The sequence below is a fragment of the Drosophila grimshawi genome, unplaced genomic scaffold (assembly GCF_018153295.1).
Source record: "Drosophila grimshawi isolate 15287-2541.00 unplaced genomic scaffold, ASM1815329v1 contig_1377, whole genome shotgun sequence".
NCBI classification, from domain to species: domain Eukaryota; kingdom Metazoa; phylum Arthropoda; class Insecta; order Diptera; family Drosophilidae; genus Drosophila; species Drosophila grimshawi.
In genome coordinates this window covers 7562056-7581285 of record NW_025062900.1, presented here as the reverse complement: position 1 = coordinate 7581285, position 19230 = coordinate 7562056, and the positions used below count along the sequence as shown (strand labels likewise).

At 36.4% G+C, this 19230-nt stretch overlaps 1 protein-coding gene across 14 annotated transcripts in view; it reads right to left on the bottom strand.

The window, feature by feature from the left end:
* LOC6561852 (nesprin-1) overlaps nt 1–19230 on the bottom strand; it is a 113494-nt gene that overhangs the window by 86694 nt on the left and 7570 nt on the right. For 4 of the 14 annotated variants that reach the window (XM_032735696.2, XM_032735697.2, XM_032735698.2 and 1 more), the window contains exons 1-5: nt 13393–15500; nt 5742–5803; nt 1136–1408; nt 438–607; nt 98–374 (exon numbers count right to left, since the gene is read on the bottom strand). In XM_032735696.2, coding sequence (XP_032591587.2) covers nt 98–374; nt 438–607; nt 1136–1408; nt 5742–5803; nt 13393–15355 — 2745 coding nt within the window. In that variant the 5' untranslated portion in view covers nt 15356–15500. Of the gene's footprint in view, nt 1–97; nt 375–437; nt 608–1135; nt 1409–5741; nt 5804–13392; nt 15506–19230 lie in introns of those variants that run through there. The other 10 variants (XM_032735709.2, XM_032735707.2, XM_032735704.2 and 7 more) reach the window with 7 other exon arrangements.

Sequence of the window (19230 nt, the reverse complement as noted above, 5' to 3'; positions counted from 1 at the left end):
ACGTGCACACAAATCACTTGGATGTTTGAAGCACAAAACTCAGAATAAGAATGATTTTGAGTTAATTAATCATTCCTACACACATGTTTATACACACCTTTGGTTCAGGATACTTGTGCAAGAATTGCGCCACATATGTCATTATACTCTTCTCATCCGGTTTGGGTACGTCCACATCCTCAGCGTCTAAAAGTTTGGCAATGCCCAATTTGTTTTCGGCCACATCGAAAGCAGTCTCTAAACGCTGACGATTGCTGGCCTTCTTTAGCTCAGCTAAATTGACCAGATTCGCTTTGATTGCATCAATAAGTGCGAGGAAAGCGACGCCATCTCTCCAGCTAGCGCCGAAATCCTTTACCTCTACACCAATGTCTCTGCAAATGAATAAGTTAACATTAATTTCAATCCATTTATATTAGCCATCGATTTGTACTCACTTTGGCAAGGCGTTTGTTACCCAGTTGAGTAACGTTTTCTTGGCACCTTGCTTCCATTTCTCAGCCCTAAGATCACTTCCAGCCTTATGATTGCCAACACTGTCGAGGGAGCTAACCGAACCGCCAATACCATGACCCAAATATTCTAGGTTGCGGCTATTCTCCTCGATCTGTGAAAATTGATACGTTTAGTAAAACAAAATTAATAGTTTTAAAATGTACAATGAACGATATGTAATGGGTAAATAATAATTTTGGGTGCTTCATAAATAAGAGCTACCAACTTAAAAACTATCAAAATGAAGTACGTAGGACAACAACACCAACAACTGATTACATCGATTTTAACCTACCTTTGGCGCATAATTTATAACTACAACTAAGTTTTTCCGCCTCTTTTTACGAAGCTTGTGTTTTTTTGTTAGATTTTGATATTTTTTTTTTTCAAAAGATTTTATAAATAAAATACAGAAAAGAAGATATAGAGGGTTAATTACATTTAGAATTGGCATTGTGAATAGCTATTTGGTGCTTCATAAGTAGCTCGTTTAAGGTTTGGTGACAAAGTGTACAGCTAGCAACCAATTGGTTTTTTCTTTTTATTTTTGTGCTCCAATTTGTAATAAAAAAAAAACTGTGCACTGCATGGATGTTGGCTATTATAGCTGTGACAAAAGTTTCGATAGTGTTTAACTCACCTGGAAGTACAATATGATCGTCCATATCAGACCCAACACAACTGGTGGTCTCCCATCCACCAGATCTGCGGGATTAATATTGACCAACTTGATGCGTTTGCTGGCTAAAAATTGTAGGGCCGTATTCGCATTGCTTAGGAAATGTGGACGCCGGAGAACGCGGCCCTTCTCCACGGGCAAACGTTCGCCGGACAAAACTTCGAGCAAAGCAATTAGTTTCGTACCATCACGTAAATCGTTGATTAAATCATCAATACGAAGCGGTGGAACACGCTGTGAAATTAGATGAAAACAAATTGGGAAAATTTAGGAACAGTTTGCAGTAGCTTAGCATTTAATTTGAAATATTTAATGGATAGTCTATTTAAAATATATTTTATTCTTATGGAACTAAAATAAAGTTGGCTATCAAATGTAACTAATGTTAATTGAAATATTTTGCTGGGATCCCAACATCAAGCAAAGTTGACAAATCTGCTTGCGAACTCACTGCCCTAAAGGAATCATAGATAAAAATTCTACATTTTCATTTAAATATGGAGGAATTAAGTAGGATGGGAGTCAGATATAAAAATTGTGGACGATGCTGCAGAGGGGCAATAAGCAGACTGAGACTCTCTCTAAGCTAGGGGTTTACCCCTTAATTCAAAAACAAGGTAGAGTGTACAGGCTCTACAGCAATAATAGAAAAGAGTATATAATAAATAATATCCATGCATATCGGTATATATATATTGGTAAATATATAGCCACTTATTTATAAATTATACCTACATAATGAAAACTATTGAAAACTGTATACTGCTTAGGCATGTAATATTTTTATGGATTCCCTGTATAAATGCACTATTTAATGAGTACTTAACTCAAATGAGCGTATGTCGGCAAACAGCTTTTAAGTGTGATTTGTTGCCGCTTTTAATGGTATTTTTATGAGCACCGTGATGATTATGGATATAAGCATATAATATATAAGTATATAAGTATATTCAGGAATTGCACATGGTACACATGGTTTAAGAATGCAGTGCACATATCAATCAAATACTTAAATGGATTTGCCAATCCATTCAATTAGTCAAATCGAGTGCGCGACTGCTTTCGAAAATGTCGAAAAAAGATTAGATATTTGTCGCAAAGCCATTTAACGTAAAATTCATTAAATTAATTAAGATTGTTGAAATCGCTGGGTATTGGGATAATTTGTTTAGATTCCTTGCAGCCATTTGTCAGACAAATTGGCGAGTGGCACGCGCAAACATTTAAGCTTGGATTCACCGCAAAGATTGCAATTTAAGTTAATGGCATTACAACGGAAGTGGCACCGACAATAACCAAGGAAAATAGACACAGTCAGACATTATAATTTCAGTGTAGCATTTAATTGAGCCTTGCCAGTGTGTGTGTCTGTGTGTGTAGGTGTAGCATACATATGTAGTATGTATCACTCCAGTCAGTCAGGCCATATCAAAGCAAATAGTTTGTGAAAACTTTGCTCAACTGTTGCGGACACGCCAGTGACGGTAAAGTTTTGTCTGTCGGTTTTTTTTCGAGTCACAAAAGTTGAGTTAATGCAACTTGAAGAAACTATGCTACTTACAATGCGAAATCAATTTCTGTATTTCCGGCTGCTTCCTCGACTCACGCCTCTTTTTTCTATGAGCAGCACAACTTATGGTGTCCTATAGCAATTTTGTCAAACTTTTATAACAATTTTTTTTTGTCTTGTCATGTTTGTTTTTTATCAATTTGGGACTTGACACATACCATTTTAATATCTGCATCGACTTCATCATGTAGCGACTTAGTGCTTAAGGATGTACGAGACATTTTGTATCAAAAGTCCCATTTCAGCTTTGAAGTAATTAAAATCTAAAGTTTCCAGCTATTTATAGTAAGTTTATTTTTGAAAAAATGAGTGGGCAACTTTCAAAGAAACTTTATGTGTTTGATTCTATAAATTTCCAATTCATTCCCAAAGTTACTGTTCTGCAACCGACTATTATTATTATTACCAGCTTACTTCTAAACTGCATAAGCTACTGTGGAATATTAATAGTTAGTATCCAAGCCAGACTCAAGAACTTTGCATTCATTTGTCATAATGTCTGGTAGAAAAAGTTTTTTCTATACCCGGAAAAGGGTATAATGGCTTTGTGCAAATGTATGTAACACAAAGAAGGAAGTTGATCGGGATCCACAGTCGAGTCGATTATGATCATTATTTTTCAGTATGCATAAATATGTGAATGCATGTGTGTGTTTGTCCCAAGTCGGTTCGGTTTCAGTTCGTGCTTGTGAACAAAAACATGCGTTGACTTAGTTTTTGTTGACTTTCAGAAACTGTGGCTAGAATATATTTAACAGCCTTCGTTCAGGGTACATTGTAGTCGAGCTCACTTAACTACAACGTTCTTACTTGCTTCTTTTTTTTTGTTGCAATTGTCTGTTGTGCGTTATTTCTAAGAATAACTTCAAGTGAATTGCGAGGCACGCACCTAAGACGTCCATGGAATTTGCAAATGTGAGAAATTCCACAAGCATGGACCGAGTGTAACTTGAAAGCACGCAAAGTTGCAGTGAAATAGGAACTTGCAAGCCAAGTTCATAGCCAGATATGCGTTGGCCTATAAAAGATTGCTTGCGGTAATGCCAGGCAAGGCAACAATGCTGCATTAGTGACAGCAACAGTTCCGTTTCATGTGGGGCCCGGACAGTCTTTCAATGGCTTAGACCCGCAAGTCAGAGCCCACGCAACAATATGAAACGCCCACTGACTTACTTTTTATCCCCCCCAACGAACGAACGTTGATTTAATGCACTTTTCTTTTGGTGCAGAGCACTCGACATTCGTTTCATTTTTCTTTCTTTTTTTTTCTTTTTTCTTTTTTGTCTAATGTGTTATCTTTTAATACAACTTCAATCTGCAGACGTTGTGAAGCCGGCATTTCTTGTAGCACATGTACGAATTTAGCCGGCCGGCTGGGTAACCAGAAAACCAGTTCTACTGGCTTCGGTGAATGCCATTGCAGCAGGCATTACAATGCAACTCGATAAAGCTGGCAGGCAAACAGGCAGGCTAGAGTCGTAAAGTGCTCAGTCGACTAACAAAGTGACTGGCAATAAAAGGAATCGCAGATACATACGGAACGGCCAGACCAAGTGCCAAAGAAATAAGGGAACTTTGAAAAGGCGTGGGCAGGTCATGAGATCGTTGATTGAAGTCATAATTTAGCCTCAAAGCCGTTATGCAACACGCCAATGAGTCATTTAGTATTTGTATGATGAAAAACATTGTATTTGTTTTATATATATATATATATATATATATATTTTTGCATTTTCACAACACTTTATTAGCATATAGGTAGGTATAGAATGTCACCTGGAGAAGTGTTAATTAAATGTAATTTATTTCATTTATATTTGTTTATTGAGTATCTGTCAATTTGCGACTTGAGTGTGAGCGCGTGTATCTTGAAGATGTTAGAAACTCTTCTTTCATAGACAACCCGTCCAATTAGGCGTATGCCAAATACAAGTTTTTGGCACTACATTACTTTTTACATTTCAAGGTGAACCAGTTACGTCACTCAGTCAGTCAGTCAATCAATTCATTCATTCGTTTGGAGACCCGTATACGCGCTTTGAACATTGTTCACAGACTTTGATTAAAATTTATTAACTAATTTAGGCGAGCAAACCAACAAGTACAACAATAATAACAATAGATCCATCACACGGTTATCACATTCTCGAATGCCAAAATTTTGCTGCGTGAATCTTTTGCTTTGTGTATCTGCCCCGCGGCTGACAACTCAATAGAAGGCACGAGTTTGACTCGCTGTATCTGACTTGTTTTGTGGGTGTGTATCAAATGATTTAGTTTGCAAAGTGTACCCCTTTCACTCTTAATTTATAGCGGTTGTCTAAAATTTAAATAAATTAAAGTTGTTCTTTCGGAGTCTCATAGTATATACAAATGATGTTTTAAATTATTTAATGATCTCTAAGCCACTTAATTAAAATTTTGCTGTTATCAAATTGTGCAAAAGCTTTCTTATATTTTTAGACAAGTTTTTAGACATTATTGCAGCACTGAATGTACTTCTAGCATCGAGCCGGAGACGCTTCAATTGCAACTCGACACGGAATGTATTGCAATTATTAAAGTGAATGGATAAACGCAAAATTGGTGCTGTTAGATGTTTAAATTAGAAAGGATACAGCAAGGTGAAAGTGGGCTAGAAGACAGATGCTTGTCAGTTTGAAATCAAACTGAAAATGGCACTGTCATTTGAGTCCAAGACACATGAAACCGATTGATTTATCTATTAATATTAAATATATATGGAGCTATAAAAGCTGTTAATTAAATAATGCATGCATTTTGGCTTCAGATGTGACGTCAACCCCAGTTTCCCCAAAATAAATTTCATGGTCGCAACTCCAAATCGCCAGCAAAATATACAAAAACAAATGTTGCACGTTTTGTTTTTAGCCAATGCCAATATATATGCAAATTTCAATGTCACAGAATCTAGATAACAAATTTGTTGCGAATCGATTGAATTGATAGTGTAAAATTCAAAGACAAATAACTCACCTTCAATAGGTATGAATTAATCCAATTAGTGAATGTCTTCTTCTGCACACGTTCTTGTTCCTCTGCAAAAAAACAACAATAAAAAAAAGAGAATGTGAAAACGAAAACATAAGAAATTGTGTATACAGTTTCGTGTAATTGTAATTAGATGTAGGACAAGCGAAAATTGTCGAGTGTCGCAGACGCAGACGGCGGCATAAAAGGCAAACTCAGACAAGACGCTGCTATAAACAAGATACCAGCTAAAGACAACCGATAAGATATATTTCCCAGTAATTGCATACCTGATCAGGTACATATGTATATGTATATTGTCTGTTTGTATTTTGTACCGACGCGTTTTGCTAATGTTTGCATTAATTGAATTATCAGTAAAGTCGGCAAGTATTAACTGAATTTACCACAATGACATCATGTCGCCCAAAATGCACTTGGATAGTGTTTCGTTTTATCACTGTGCTGATGTATATATATAGATATATATGTATTTTTGCGCATTTTCTTCAGTTCATCATTATTAAGATTAATAAAAGTGTTGTAAACCATTTCCTTTTTTTGTGCGTCAAAGCGCCAACAATTTTTGTACTTTAATATTTACGTTGTTTAAACAGATTTTTTTTTGATTGCTTCCATTCAGTTTTAGTACACAAAAAAATCATTGAAATAATAAACAATGCGTTAAAAAAACGGCTGCAATTTGTAAAAAATTAACAAATTAAAATCCATCAAGAACAAAGAAAAAATATGTATATGGAGATGGACGTGATTCATTTTGGGAAAGTGCAGCAGTGATGATGGTTGCTGGAATAGCTTCTGGGCTGTCAAAATGTGGCAGCTGCCAGAAAATGCTTCCCAATTTCGGATGCCACACGCAAAAAGATAAAGCGAAGTGCGTGGTCTTTTCGAACTGGCGTCTGGCCAAAGCAACATAATCTCAAAATAGATTTCCCGTAATAAATACCAAAATTTTGTTAAATGGAAATTTTTCTGCAATTGAACAAGGCGAAATAATAAATAACATCGCGTAATTTGACAGACATGCAGCACTAAAATGTCAAATTCTAAGTTAATTGTTGGCGCAATTTACATGTACGTCAATTTTATGTAGACTAATAAATGATAATTAAAAGATATATAAAATTATATATCTTGAAATTTTGAAATAAATGAATTTTTGTTTGTGACGCAATTTTCAGTTGATTTTGCCACAAGATTGACAAAAGAATACTTAAATAGAAATTAGTTCAAGGTTGCGCAATTTGCAAGTGTCTCAAAGCCGCATAAATATTTGTCTTCGTATTTAAAATCGCAAAATGTATATATACATATTCAGATTCAGATATATCATATACATCTGATCATAAAGGAAAATATAAGCAAATAAAAGAGCTTGTTGCAAGGCAAAATATCCGAAAAATGTATCTTTAAATTTATGTACCTTTTTATGCGTTATTTAATAGATTTCAAATGGCCGGGAACCATTTGACGTTTAAGCCCTGTAGCAAATCTAACGCAAATATATTAAATGATTGTGGCAAAAGTTTATTAAAAGAAAACTGAATTAGCACCTACAATATATATTAGAAATACTCGATCTTACGAGTGTATAATTTTGATGATTGTCAGAAACGTTTTGGTCAAAATCAAGCTGTTTTGGCCAACTTTTTTGGTCGCTACCTACTCGTCTTGCAAATTAATTAAACCTGAATTTGATGTTCGTAACGGACGTCAAGGGAATAAATTCAAGGCAGCCAAAGCTGGTATTGCTTATTTTGACATTAACTTGTTTTCAAATATGAAAACTAGTTAACAATTAACTATCCTAAGTGCAGATACCAATACGTATAAATTGATTTAATTTCAAAAAATGAATGTTTATTTTTTTTGTATTGTTGATGACTCGTTTATTTGTTAAGTCATCATTTATGTTTGCTTTAAAAGTGTTTCTAATCTGCAAATACTTTCGCTAATTGTTGGAAAGATAAGCGACATAATGCACTTGAAAAATACGTGATAACACTAATTATACCCAAATATAGCAGGAAACAAGAAATATATGTATTTAATACCCTTGAAGTCATATTTAGAAAATTTGTGTCATTATACTTTAGTAAGGTGATTTATAGACATTTTATGTAAGCCAAGACAACTATAAATTTTAAGTTCTTAACTTTTAAGTCTATTTTATTTTTAGAGCATTTTTTCCATAACAGCTCTCGATATATGATAATGTAAATGCTTTACATTTTAAACATTAGTACGTGCCTATGGGTCCCGTAAATAATCAGCTACGTCTAAAATGATTATTATTGTCAAATTGAACGACAAGTTGTGCACTTATGTAAGAATTTTACTTGAACATCGCTTGTTCGTCAATAGATATGTACTCAAATTATTTTGTTCACTTCAACCGACCCTATAATTAGAGATAAATACAATTCTAACTGTCTAACTTTTAAATGGTACAAAATTATCTTAGCAATTATCACAAAAAGAAATGAAAAGTAAAAGCAGGTAACAATTTTCGTTTTTTATACACAAACCATGGCGAAATGGCTCAGAACACTTAAGAGAGAAAACCAGGTTAGGCCCTATCTACGATAATACCGTTCCGGATGAATCACTTTGGAATATCTTGTACATTTCAATTTCTACAATGTAAAACACATTGGTAGGCAATTTAAACAGCAAAAGATAGGAATGCTCAATGGAGTTGAAAACAAAAAGCCCTCGAGCAGAGCCAGAAGACCAAACAAGCATAAATTATTCACAGGCCACAAAGAACAACCGAAAAGAAAACAAGCAATAACAAAAAAAATCAACAGTGGTTTATATTTATATATATATATAATTTTTTTTCAATGGTTCACTCAGTCAGTAAGTTAATGATGATATATATAATGACGTGGCTGCTGATTATTATTTACGCTGATTATTATTTTTTTTCTTTTTATTATTATTATTTTTTTTTTTGGCGCTCTAATGAGTAAGCCTGTATGTAGTTAAATTACGCTGGACTCAAAGGAAATATAGTATTTAAGTAAATTGCAAAGCAATATTTCAACAGAATTTTGTTGAGCGTGAAAAAACTCTTCAACAATTTTTTGGAAAGCATTTATTAAAACTGAACTTTTACGAGTTTTTATGAATACGGATGAGACAGTTAGTAAAAGTTTGCCTCCACTGTATCTGTGCCTGGCCTAGTTGCGCACACAAAAATAGAAAAGAAATTACAAAGTGCAAATAATGTATAAAAATAGTCTATTTACGTTTATGTAAAGGCAATTGTTTGGATTTCTCCAAAAAAAAAAAATGTTTCACATTTGCATTAGCAAAATATCGTCGAACATGTTGTTAATGTTGCAGTCTTAAGAGAAAAAATATAAACGCTTGTCGAATAAGTGGGATATTAACCATATGCTGCTATACACAACGGATATGTTGTGAGTGCGAGACTATGTAAAATCGTTTCCGTGGCTATAAATAATTGTTTATTTGCTTTAAACCGCTGCTGCGAGTGTTTGTTAATTCTGTAGCGAAGTTGTGGGAAAATAAGAACAAAATGTGTAATGATCATTAATGAATTTATCTGCATAAAACTTTATTCTGTTTCTGCGAATTCTCATATATCGCATTAAAATATATTATATTAATATTATTTATGTATTTCTCAAATTTATGCATTTTTTAAAGTGACATATTAGCACTGCCATTTAATCATTAATAATGGAATTGAAAAGCAGCTCGCAAGCTTATTTAATAATTATTATATCAACTGTTTTAAATTGTTTTCTTTTTTATGTGTTTATTTACAGCCAGTGAGGTGTGTTCTGGGTGTTGGCACCTGTGGGCGACAAGTGAACAGCAAATTAAGTACTTCTAAGATTAAAGATACGTTCGCTGCAATTTGCCGATCAACTTGACTCGAATATTTCATGCTTCAATGCGTTTCGCAGGCAGCTCCATTCAAACATCCGCAACACGGCCAGTGGCATCTCATATATTGTATCTCACAGCTATAAGCTATATACGATATAGCGATATATATTCGAATGAATTGCGTCATAGCCTTATTGTATAAACATCTATATACATTTATATATATATATGTGAATATTTATAATTATTTATGTACTTACGCACATAGATGCCAAATAAAAAGTGTTTAAGTTTATTTATTTTTACTATTAATATCATTCACTAAACCAGCAGATAGCGATAGCAAACGCAAATAAATGACTAAGCACTCTTTTCTACTTTGTTGGCTTCCATTCTGTAAGCCAAAATCACCAAAAATTAAAAAACAAAAACCTCAAAGAAAAAACCACACCATAAAAACTTTTCAAAAGACTGCCCACGGGCAAGCTGTAAAAGTATGGATAGGAAGATACAGTTTTGCATATTACTACTCAAGATTTGCGGTTCTGAAAACAAGCTACCATATTTTTCCCATACCACATGCGCAACAGCTGCCAGATTTTTTTTTTTTTTTGTGCCACTTTCATGTGGGTGTCTCTCAAAGAGCCAAACTAATATAGAACTTGGTACGCTTTATGGGTTGATTGGGGTTAGAGCTGGAGAAATGGTCGTGTGAAGTGCGCAAAAAACTATTGTGTGCACTTGAGAGAATATCTCGATAAACTTGTTTCACTTCTAAGCTTACAAATTGCAGTTCAAATTTCAATAGCAAACGGCGGGGCGCCGTCAACTTCGCTCAAGTTGCCGCAACCACATTTTAGGCATCAATTAAAAGCCGCTAAAACTATATATCAGTACACAATAAATTATTGATACAGACAGCAACTAACGAAGCGACCAAAACAACAACAGCATCAATGTTATAAATAATTCAACGATGATCTCACAGAGACAAACAGGCGGGAGTGACGAACGTACGGATGGACAGTCGGACAGTTGTATGGCTGCTGATCGTTCTGGGTCTTTTGACAGACAGACATATGTACATACATATGATTTGAGAGATAGATAACGCTTTTGAGTGTATGCCATTTATTGTTGTTATTTCAAATTGTTGATTTGTTTTTGTATATTTTCATTTTCGTTTTCATGTAGAATAGCATTGAGCTTGGAATTGAATGTCTATCAAATCACATTCATATTCAAATTACGAAAGTTTTCGGCACTGAATTGTGGCTTTAAATTGTCGACATAGTAACTGACATTCAAACAGCATATATTCGCCAACAACAATTAAAACTGCATCAAATCAACTCTCTGGGTTGACCTGGAAAATGGACATGTGCCCATCTTGCCCACAAAAATTTATGTGTGCAAAGAAAATCGAATAAAAAGCAACGAAAAGGCAACCAGGCAACCAAAATCAATCAATAATAGTTTTATGCATACTATATAGCTAAGGCATGTCAATTAGCATACATTTGACATGTCATAACGTACAGCTTATAAATTTGTTAAGAGCTCACAACGAATTTCGTGCAGTGTACGCTCTAAGTTTGATTCACAGAGCTTGCGGCACATTTGCTACTCATAGTTTGTGAAGCAGTGAAACGAAAACATTTCTAAGCAAATTTATTGCAGTAGCAAAAAGTGGCCAAAACACGCAACACAAACATTTTGGCAGCAGGATACCGTTGACGTTAACAACCAAAAAAAAAAAAAAACTGTTAATAGAAAAGATAAAAAACATGCACGAAAACGTTATTTATGCCAACTAATTGTCACATTGACTAACGAACTAACCAAATAAGATATTATACGACTTAAGCTCAAAGACACAATTATTCAATACAAGACAACGCAATAGTTATTTATCCATATGTACATTCACAGACAATATCATATTAATTACAATAAAATAAATAAGACACATATAAACTTAATGGCATTAATAAAAAAACACCCAACGAAGCAAAATCAATTGCATAAATATCAAAATGACCCCGTTAAAGTAGAATATTGAAAGTGGCATAATCAGAAGCACACCTATTCTGCTCATACACAAATCTATTATTAATAGATCACCATGAATGTCAGCGCCAGTCGAACATAATCGCAAATGTGAGATACGTTTGTATCTCAAACGACAAGTGTAACCGCAAAAATTGCGCTACACATTGAGAGGAAGACAGAACACCGACTGACAGAGACAGACAGATAGAAAGAGTGAGAGAGAGGAAGAGAGAGCGACAGATTGTGAGACTATTAAACACTTAATTGCTTGTTGTGCTTAACATAATAACAAAGACCAGGAGGATGTCACATAACAGTCCAAAGCAGAGGCAGACGTTAGTCAACAGTTCACCCCACTCCCCCTGACCCCTGCCAACAACCCGTCACGCTCTTTTGGGTGGTTGCTCTGAGTGCTTTTGGCTGCCAATAAATTATCAGGGCGCTGCAGTACTAGCAAAAGAGGTAACAGCTAGTTAGCTGTCATTGCCAACAGTTTTAGGGTAAATATATATATATATATATATATATATATATATATAATTTATATATGTATATATCAAACGAAAATAAATATATATTTATATAACAAACGCACATATAAATAATATATATCGTCAAGTAAGAAAACAACAAATACAGCCAAATACAGCCAAATAGGCTGCTAACCAAGTTGAAGTTGAAACGCAGCAGCAGCTGGTGATGTCATTTTGGGCACAAATCGATTGTGTTTGCCATAATTTATTTATTAAATAAACACACAGAGAAACCAACCAACTGACCCCAAACCGCAGAGTATGGAACAAATTAACCTTGACATTCAATGACCGCAACTTGAGTTATATCCCAATCTACTCGCAGTAGTTCCCACTGTGAAGGCACTTAAAATAACAATTACAACTCATCGTGTACTCAGCAGAAAATATATCTGCCATAAGTTTCCGCAGATAGTCTGCATTATTGAACGCAAAGATAAAATTATGCTAACCACAAGAATAAAAAAAAAGTTTGCTTAATGATATGCTAATGCTTCAAATAATTTCCCAGAGAAATGTATGTCAAACGTTTAAGCAAAATGCTTATTAGCCATTAATACAAAAAATGTCAGAGGAAAAAAATATATACGTATATATATATATATATATATATATTTTTATTATTGTTGCCAACAAATTATAAGCTAAACCGGCATTCCATTTAATATTCTATTGTCATTGTCAATTAACAAGTTTTGCCAGATTTAACATTTATTTTGTATGGTTCCTCGTCTAAATGTGGAAATGTTTGTTTTCTATATATATAGTAATATATATATAATATTACATATATAATAATAATAATAATTTAACGCAATATTTACACTTTCATTTTGAAGTTTAGATTTTAAGCCTTCGGTCAAAGATCAAAAAGTTATTTAGAAGGTAGATAAGGAGAATACCTTTGTACAAATTGCGCATTCTAACGTAGCTTGTAGCTTATCAGTTTTGCCAAAAAATAAATTGCAAAAATAAATTGTCTTTCATTTAATTATATAACAGCGATAAGAGAAACGAGTGATACGACAGAAGATTAAACGCTGCAAAAACTAGAGGGCCTAGACAACTGATTTGACACAAGATGATCGATGACACCAATTGAATTCCGAGTGAATTAAAAACCAACACGAATCAAGTAACAATCAGCACCTATGTATGTGCTCTTGAGATAGATTAATTTTGTTTACCTCGTTTCTCCTTGATGTGGCTATCGTACTGGGAATTGCTGCGTGCGAAATTGATCGACGCCATTGTGGATTGGAACTCCTGGTATTCGTCTTCGTTGTCGCGGTTACTTTGTGTCGCTTGAGTCTGATAATCCTGACGCAGACTCTTGCTAAAAGTACCAACGCCGCTCAATGCGTGCGGCGTACACGGCGATGTAATTGCTGTTGTTGTGTTGGAGGGTGTTGTGGAGCGCGTGGGCGTCGAAACAATCACCAGACTGCTAGCCGGCACGCCCTCTGTATCGGAATCGTTATCGATAACGTCAGCGCTATCGACTTCAACGTTATCGCCGATATGAATCTGCGAAGCAGTAAACGAGATATTGCCAGCGGACGGAGAGGCAGCAGCAGCAGTAGCTGCAGCCGACAAACCGATTGATTTGCGTGATGTCGATGGTTTTTCCGATTTTTCCGAGAATATTTCGGATTTGCTGGTCGATGATGTTGATGTTGTTGTTTTCGTTGTGCTGCTGGTTATCGTTTTGTGGCTTACAATTTTTCGAGACTCTTCCGTCGAAGAACCGCGCAATTGGCACGTTGCAGCTGGACTGGCAATGGTTTCGTCCGGCGTTGCTGTTTGCGGTTGCTCCTTCGTGCCAATCGGCGTGGATGTGGATGTTGTTAGCATTGTCTTCGTTGTTGATTTACCCGTTTGCCATGACAGTTCGCTTGGACGCACTGGTCGCTCTTGCTGTTGTTGCTGGCGTTGCTGTTGTTGTGGCGTCTCGTTGCCACCCACTTGGAATGTTGTTTGCTGGTGTAAACGCCGCCGGCGGGGGTTGCTACCAACGGTAATGTCAATGTTACCCGTTGCCATAGCATCCTCGTCCTGCCCACCAAATTGCCGTATGCGTGCGCGCACCGAACCATCAGTATCGTCGCGTTCCTGCTCGTGCTCACACGACTCGATCTCATCCTCTAGCTTGATTAGGATGCGTCTACCGCCGGCGGTCATATCAACGCTATGCGGTGACGTCACACTCGAACGTTCACTGGACATGCTCGAGCGCGACCAGGAGGGTGAATCTCGCGGCGAGACATAGCCCTCGCCATGCCGATAGATCTTCTCCTCGGCATAGCCACCATCGCTAGTCATCGACGAAGTGATTATGGTGCGAACACCATCAGCCGCTTGCACCTCGCGGACCATACGCTCCCCATCGAGAAATCGCTCCAGTTCCATCTGACGACTGAGGTCCTTTTTCACAGTGCGTCGCGTGGTGCGCAACGTTACATTGAACGGCGACAATTGATCCTCAACGTTGCCCAATTCAGCTCCAGGACTCATGCGACTGGTGGTTTTTAGGGTTACATTGAATGGACTGGGTATATGCTCGCTGGTGATCTCGACGCGACGCGTTGACGTCTGCGGCGTGTGACGCAGATGGACCTGTTGGAAGGCCAGCTTAGCTGCCTCCGCTTCGGCCAAACCACGTTGTCGCTCCTCGCGCAGACGTCGCTCAATTTCATGCACATCAATATCAAATGGATTCTCGGCATCGTAATCATCCGACTGCTGCTGACGCAGCTCATCCGTACATTGTTCGGGTGGTCGTTTGCCGGCTCCGTCGGACCACACCTTCTCGTATTGGGCAACCTTTTCACGCAAACGATGCGGTGGCGATTGCGCCTCCGAGTGCTCCACTTGCTCCACTTGCTCTAGATTGCTGCTACTGCTTGTGGAGGTGGTCAGTGATGTGGTTATGGTCTTCATAAACGTGCGCGTCACTGTCGATGTCTTCAGCTGTTCGGTTTCCAACCCCTCCTCGAGATTCTCAACGGTTTGATGCTCATGCGCATGTCGACGCCGAACAGCTGGTATTGGGGGCACGTCCTTACCCACGTCATCGTGGATGCCTTGGCCTGCTGTGCCGGCATCTAGTGTTGGATCCTTGTGCCTGCCTGGATCTGTGCTATCAGCCATGATAGCATCGGTTTTCTATTTATCTTATTATTGGGCCAAAATGTCATTTGTCTTTTGTGCTTTTATTACGACACAGCCTTTTGTCCTTGTTTGTCCTATAGTGGCCGTTCCCTCTCTCTGTCTCTCTTGCTCTCTCTCTCTCCTCTTTTGGCAGCCCAAAATGCAAAATTGATTTTTCTCACGCAACGACAACTACAGCAACAGCAAAAACAACAATGAGTTTTCCATCAGACAGAGTTTTTCCTGACTGTTAACAACCCCCGAGTGGCCTTCACTTTAGTCACTTTTGGCCCCTCGTTCGTAATTCAACTTTAATTTTCTTAATAGCAAACACACACACTAACGATTTTTAATCGCCGGCATACGGAAAGCTTTTTTTGAATTTTGTAGATTTTTTTTGGGGTTTTTTATGACACAATATAAAACATCACAATAAAACGACGGCGACAACGTCTTTCATTTCACACGCGTCGTTGTTGGGTAGAAATAACTTGTATTTAACACGTTTTTGCCTTGAACAAATTCTAATTAGTTTTTGGCAAACTCTAAGCTCCACTTCTCAACACAAAAAGAACTCTGACTAAATTAATGGCACGCCTTCGGCGAGCAGACAACACACATTATGTAGCCGAGCTTCAAGTTTCATTTGTTCCGTTTCCAATCCGTTGTTGTAGAAAGCCGGTTCGATACTGATTCGTCAATGTGCTACGCCTTGTCCAGAGACTAACAACAGAAACAGCCGCAGCAGCAGCCCAGAGTGTTGAGCTACTATAGTAATCGTAGTAAAGCTCAAGTTCCCATATGAGTATGCGAGAGCGTGAGAGAAACGCGAGAGTCGGAGAGCAACGCTATTTGGGCAGTTTTGTCGAAAAAGAGCACGAATTTGAGAGCGTGCAGTTATGTTATTTACGCATTTCGATGGATGTTTACCCACTTTATGATTACTGCTCTGGCAGCACGTACTACCTTTGAACCAACAGCTTGTGTTATCACATCAGTGGCGCAGCTGGCGTTTTTTACAGTGGGATATAAAGGGCAAAGTTGACAAAACCTGCTTTTTAATAGATATTATTACTGACGACATCAATTTATTGTTACACAAAGTTTTAAAATCTTAAATCTTAACATATAAATTGGCCAGATAAAATGCTTGTCTTTGCGTTTGAAACTGTTTCACTAAAACTGCCCTACGACTATGCATAATGCCGATACGCAAAAAAGCTCTCTTTTTAATTGGGTGGTAAATTTTCAAGTGATGAAGGCAAAGTAACTTGCGCTCTCACCTCGCTCTCTCCACACAATAAATCATTCATGCTCGTAAACACACTCTACTCTCCCTCCCTCTTCCACTCTTATTCTCTCTCTGTCTCTCTCTCTCTCGCGGTTTCTGTGCTCTGGGTTAGCTATTCTGCTGCATGTATGGGTGACATTTAAGTACTTTTTACTTCTTACTTCTTATTGCGCTTTGCTCTGTTATTGTTGCTCCTTTTTGCCCTAGCATGTGACATCATAGGCGTGAGAAAATAGCAATTACATGCATTTGAATGGTTGCTTATTACACTCATCCGTACGTAAATACAGACTTACATTCATACACGTTTGTAATGTGTGTATTATTATCCCCAAAGCGCACGCTCATAAAGCGATTACAAAAGTTTTTAGCAAACCGTTTTTAAGAGGCGCCTGGCTGTATGGAAAATGTGGGTCAGCGCATGATTGAGCTCAACTTACAATAATTAATGAAAGTCATTCATGAAAGTGATCGAGCGAGCGCAAACGCAGTCACAGACCACAAAACCAAAACAAATGTTTGTTTCAAGCTTACATAATCATCGCTAGTGTTTATCATTCAAAACAAACAAGTTTCGGAAGCTTTTATTTTTGCTGTTTTTTCATTGATATGCGTTGAGTGCGACTAATGACGTCACGCTTTAGTGAATGCATTAGATTTTGTTGTTGTCAAACTAGAAGTTGACCTTACAACATGAAGCTTGCCACACGGCAAATTAGTTATGCATAGACATTAACTTATTATAATTCTAATCTAAATATGTACATTCATTTGCATCAAAGGTCGTCGCCTAATGTTTTGTTTATTTATTTTTTCTCTGTAGATCTTGAAAACAATCACAGTTTCTGTTAGTTGCAGTCGCAAACGCATAACAGCTGTTAACAAGCGACGTTAATAACATGTCTTGACACCAAATCTCTTTCAAAAGCAGCAGACTTCATGTATAAACCTATAAAAACAAGCACTTAAGCCCATTAAAAAACACAGAAAACAACGATAAATTGGAAAATAAACAATAGGGACTACAACATATGGGCGAGCATCAACAGCAAGAACAATAACCCAAATATCACAAAGTGTTGCACAAGTAAATTTTATTAGACACTTTCGTTTACAAACTGCTACACTACTGGGAGCCACTGGTCGGCTGTAAAATGTTGAGTGGCAACACTTTACAGAGCAATTTGAGGTGATGGCTATAAATAGCCACTGTAATTTTAATGATAACAGAGACAACAAACTAACAATCAGGGGCGTTTGCAGCCGCTCTTAACCCTAAACGATTATCTAACAAAAAGTATTATAGTCTAGGGTTCTTGATAAGAAAATGTTCTGGGAAAATAATAATGGGTAGATAATGCAAAATTTTTGTCAAAAAAAAAACTAAATTAAAAAACAATTTTGAAAAATAAACAAATTTATAATTATTGAAATGAAAAGAAAGTGATTCACTCAAGATTCTGCTTTAAAATAGATTGGATTGAAAGTCTCCTTTGTTTTCAAAAAGTAAACAAGCAAAATGTTTAACACAGTTTTTTGCTGATCGATTCATTGATTTATTTTTTTCTATATCTTAATAATAGTATTTGGTATATAGACATATATCAAAGTCATCCGTGGAAATGAATTTGGCTTTTCAAACATCAGGTTTCATAAACACATTAACTTATTGAATCTTGCCTTCCGATTTCGCTCAAGACTTTTGGCTATATATAAATATGTATATCAATCAGCAATATTATGTTTGGTCTTGAGCAAAAAAAGTTTTTCGCATAAGCAATTGTTTCCTCTTTCAATTTTAATTTTTCAGCACTATTCCAATATTTTGCTTGGCTAAAAATAAATTCGTTGCTACTTTATTTATTTCGCACCTAGCCATAAAATTGCTCACTTTAATGGAATAGCAAACGCAAATGTTTTATTTTTGTTTAATTCCTTTAAATATTGATTCAAAAGCTAAAAACGTTTCGTATTCAGACACTCAAATAGTATCTAAGCAAACTATATATATACCTATATACCTATGTACATATGCATACATCAATCAATAAGAGGCAAAGTCAATTAAAAAGAAACCATCAGCAAATGTTATAGAGTCTTTTAAAGAGTGGCCAAAATATTTGTACAGAAATTAAGCAATGTAAACTACAAAAACTATTAGCTATTTAAATATTTTTGTATATGCAGAACACACAGAGCCACAGTTAGCAGACTCATAAGAAGGTAATTAAAAATCGCACCGAGCACTGTCCACAATTTGATTTGTTTGAATTTCGGCATTCACATATGTCTAAAAAACATCATTCGTGACCGGTTTATACGTGCAGAAAATATTAAAATTAGTTTCGAAATACCTATTTATAGAAATGTATTTCATATGCCTGCCATTTGCTCTGTGGGCGTTTGCTCGTGCGTTATTCATTTCGATTATAGACACATTCCACATCCAGAATAAACCTATTCATTATCATTATAAACTCATCGATTCAATATAACAAATATACCGTTTCCACGTGGATTTGGTTCGGATAGAATCTTGTTACTTAACAATACACAATCTGAACCCATACATTAAGCTTGCAAC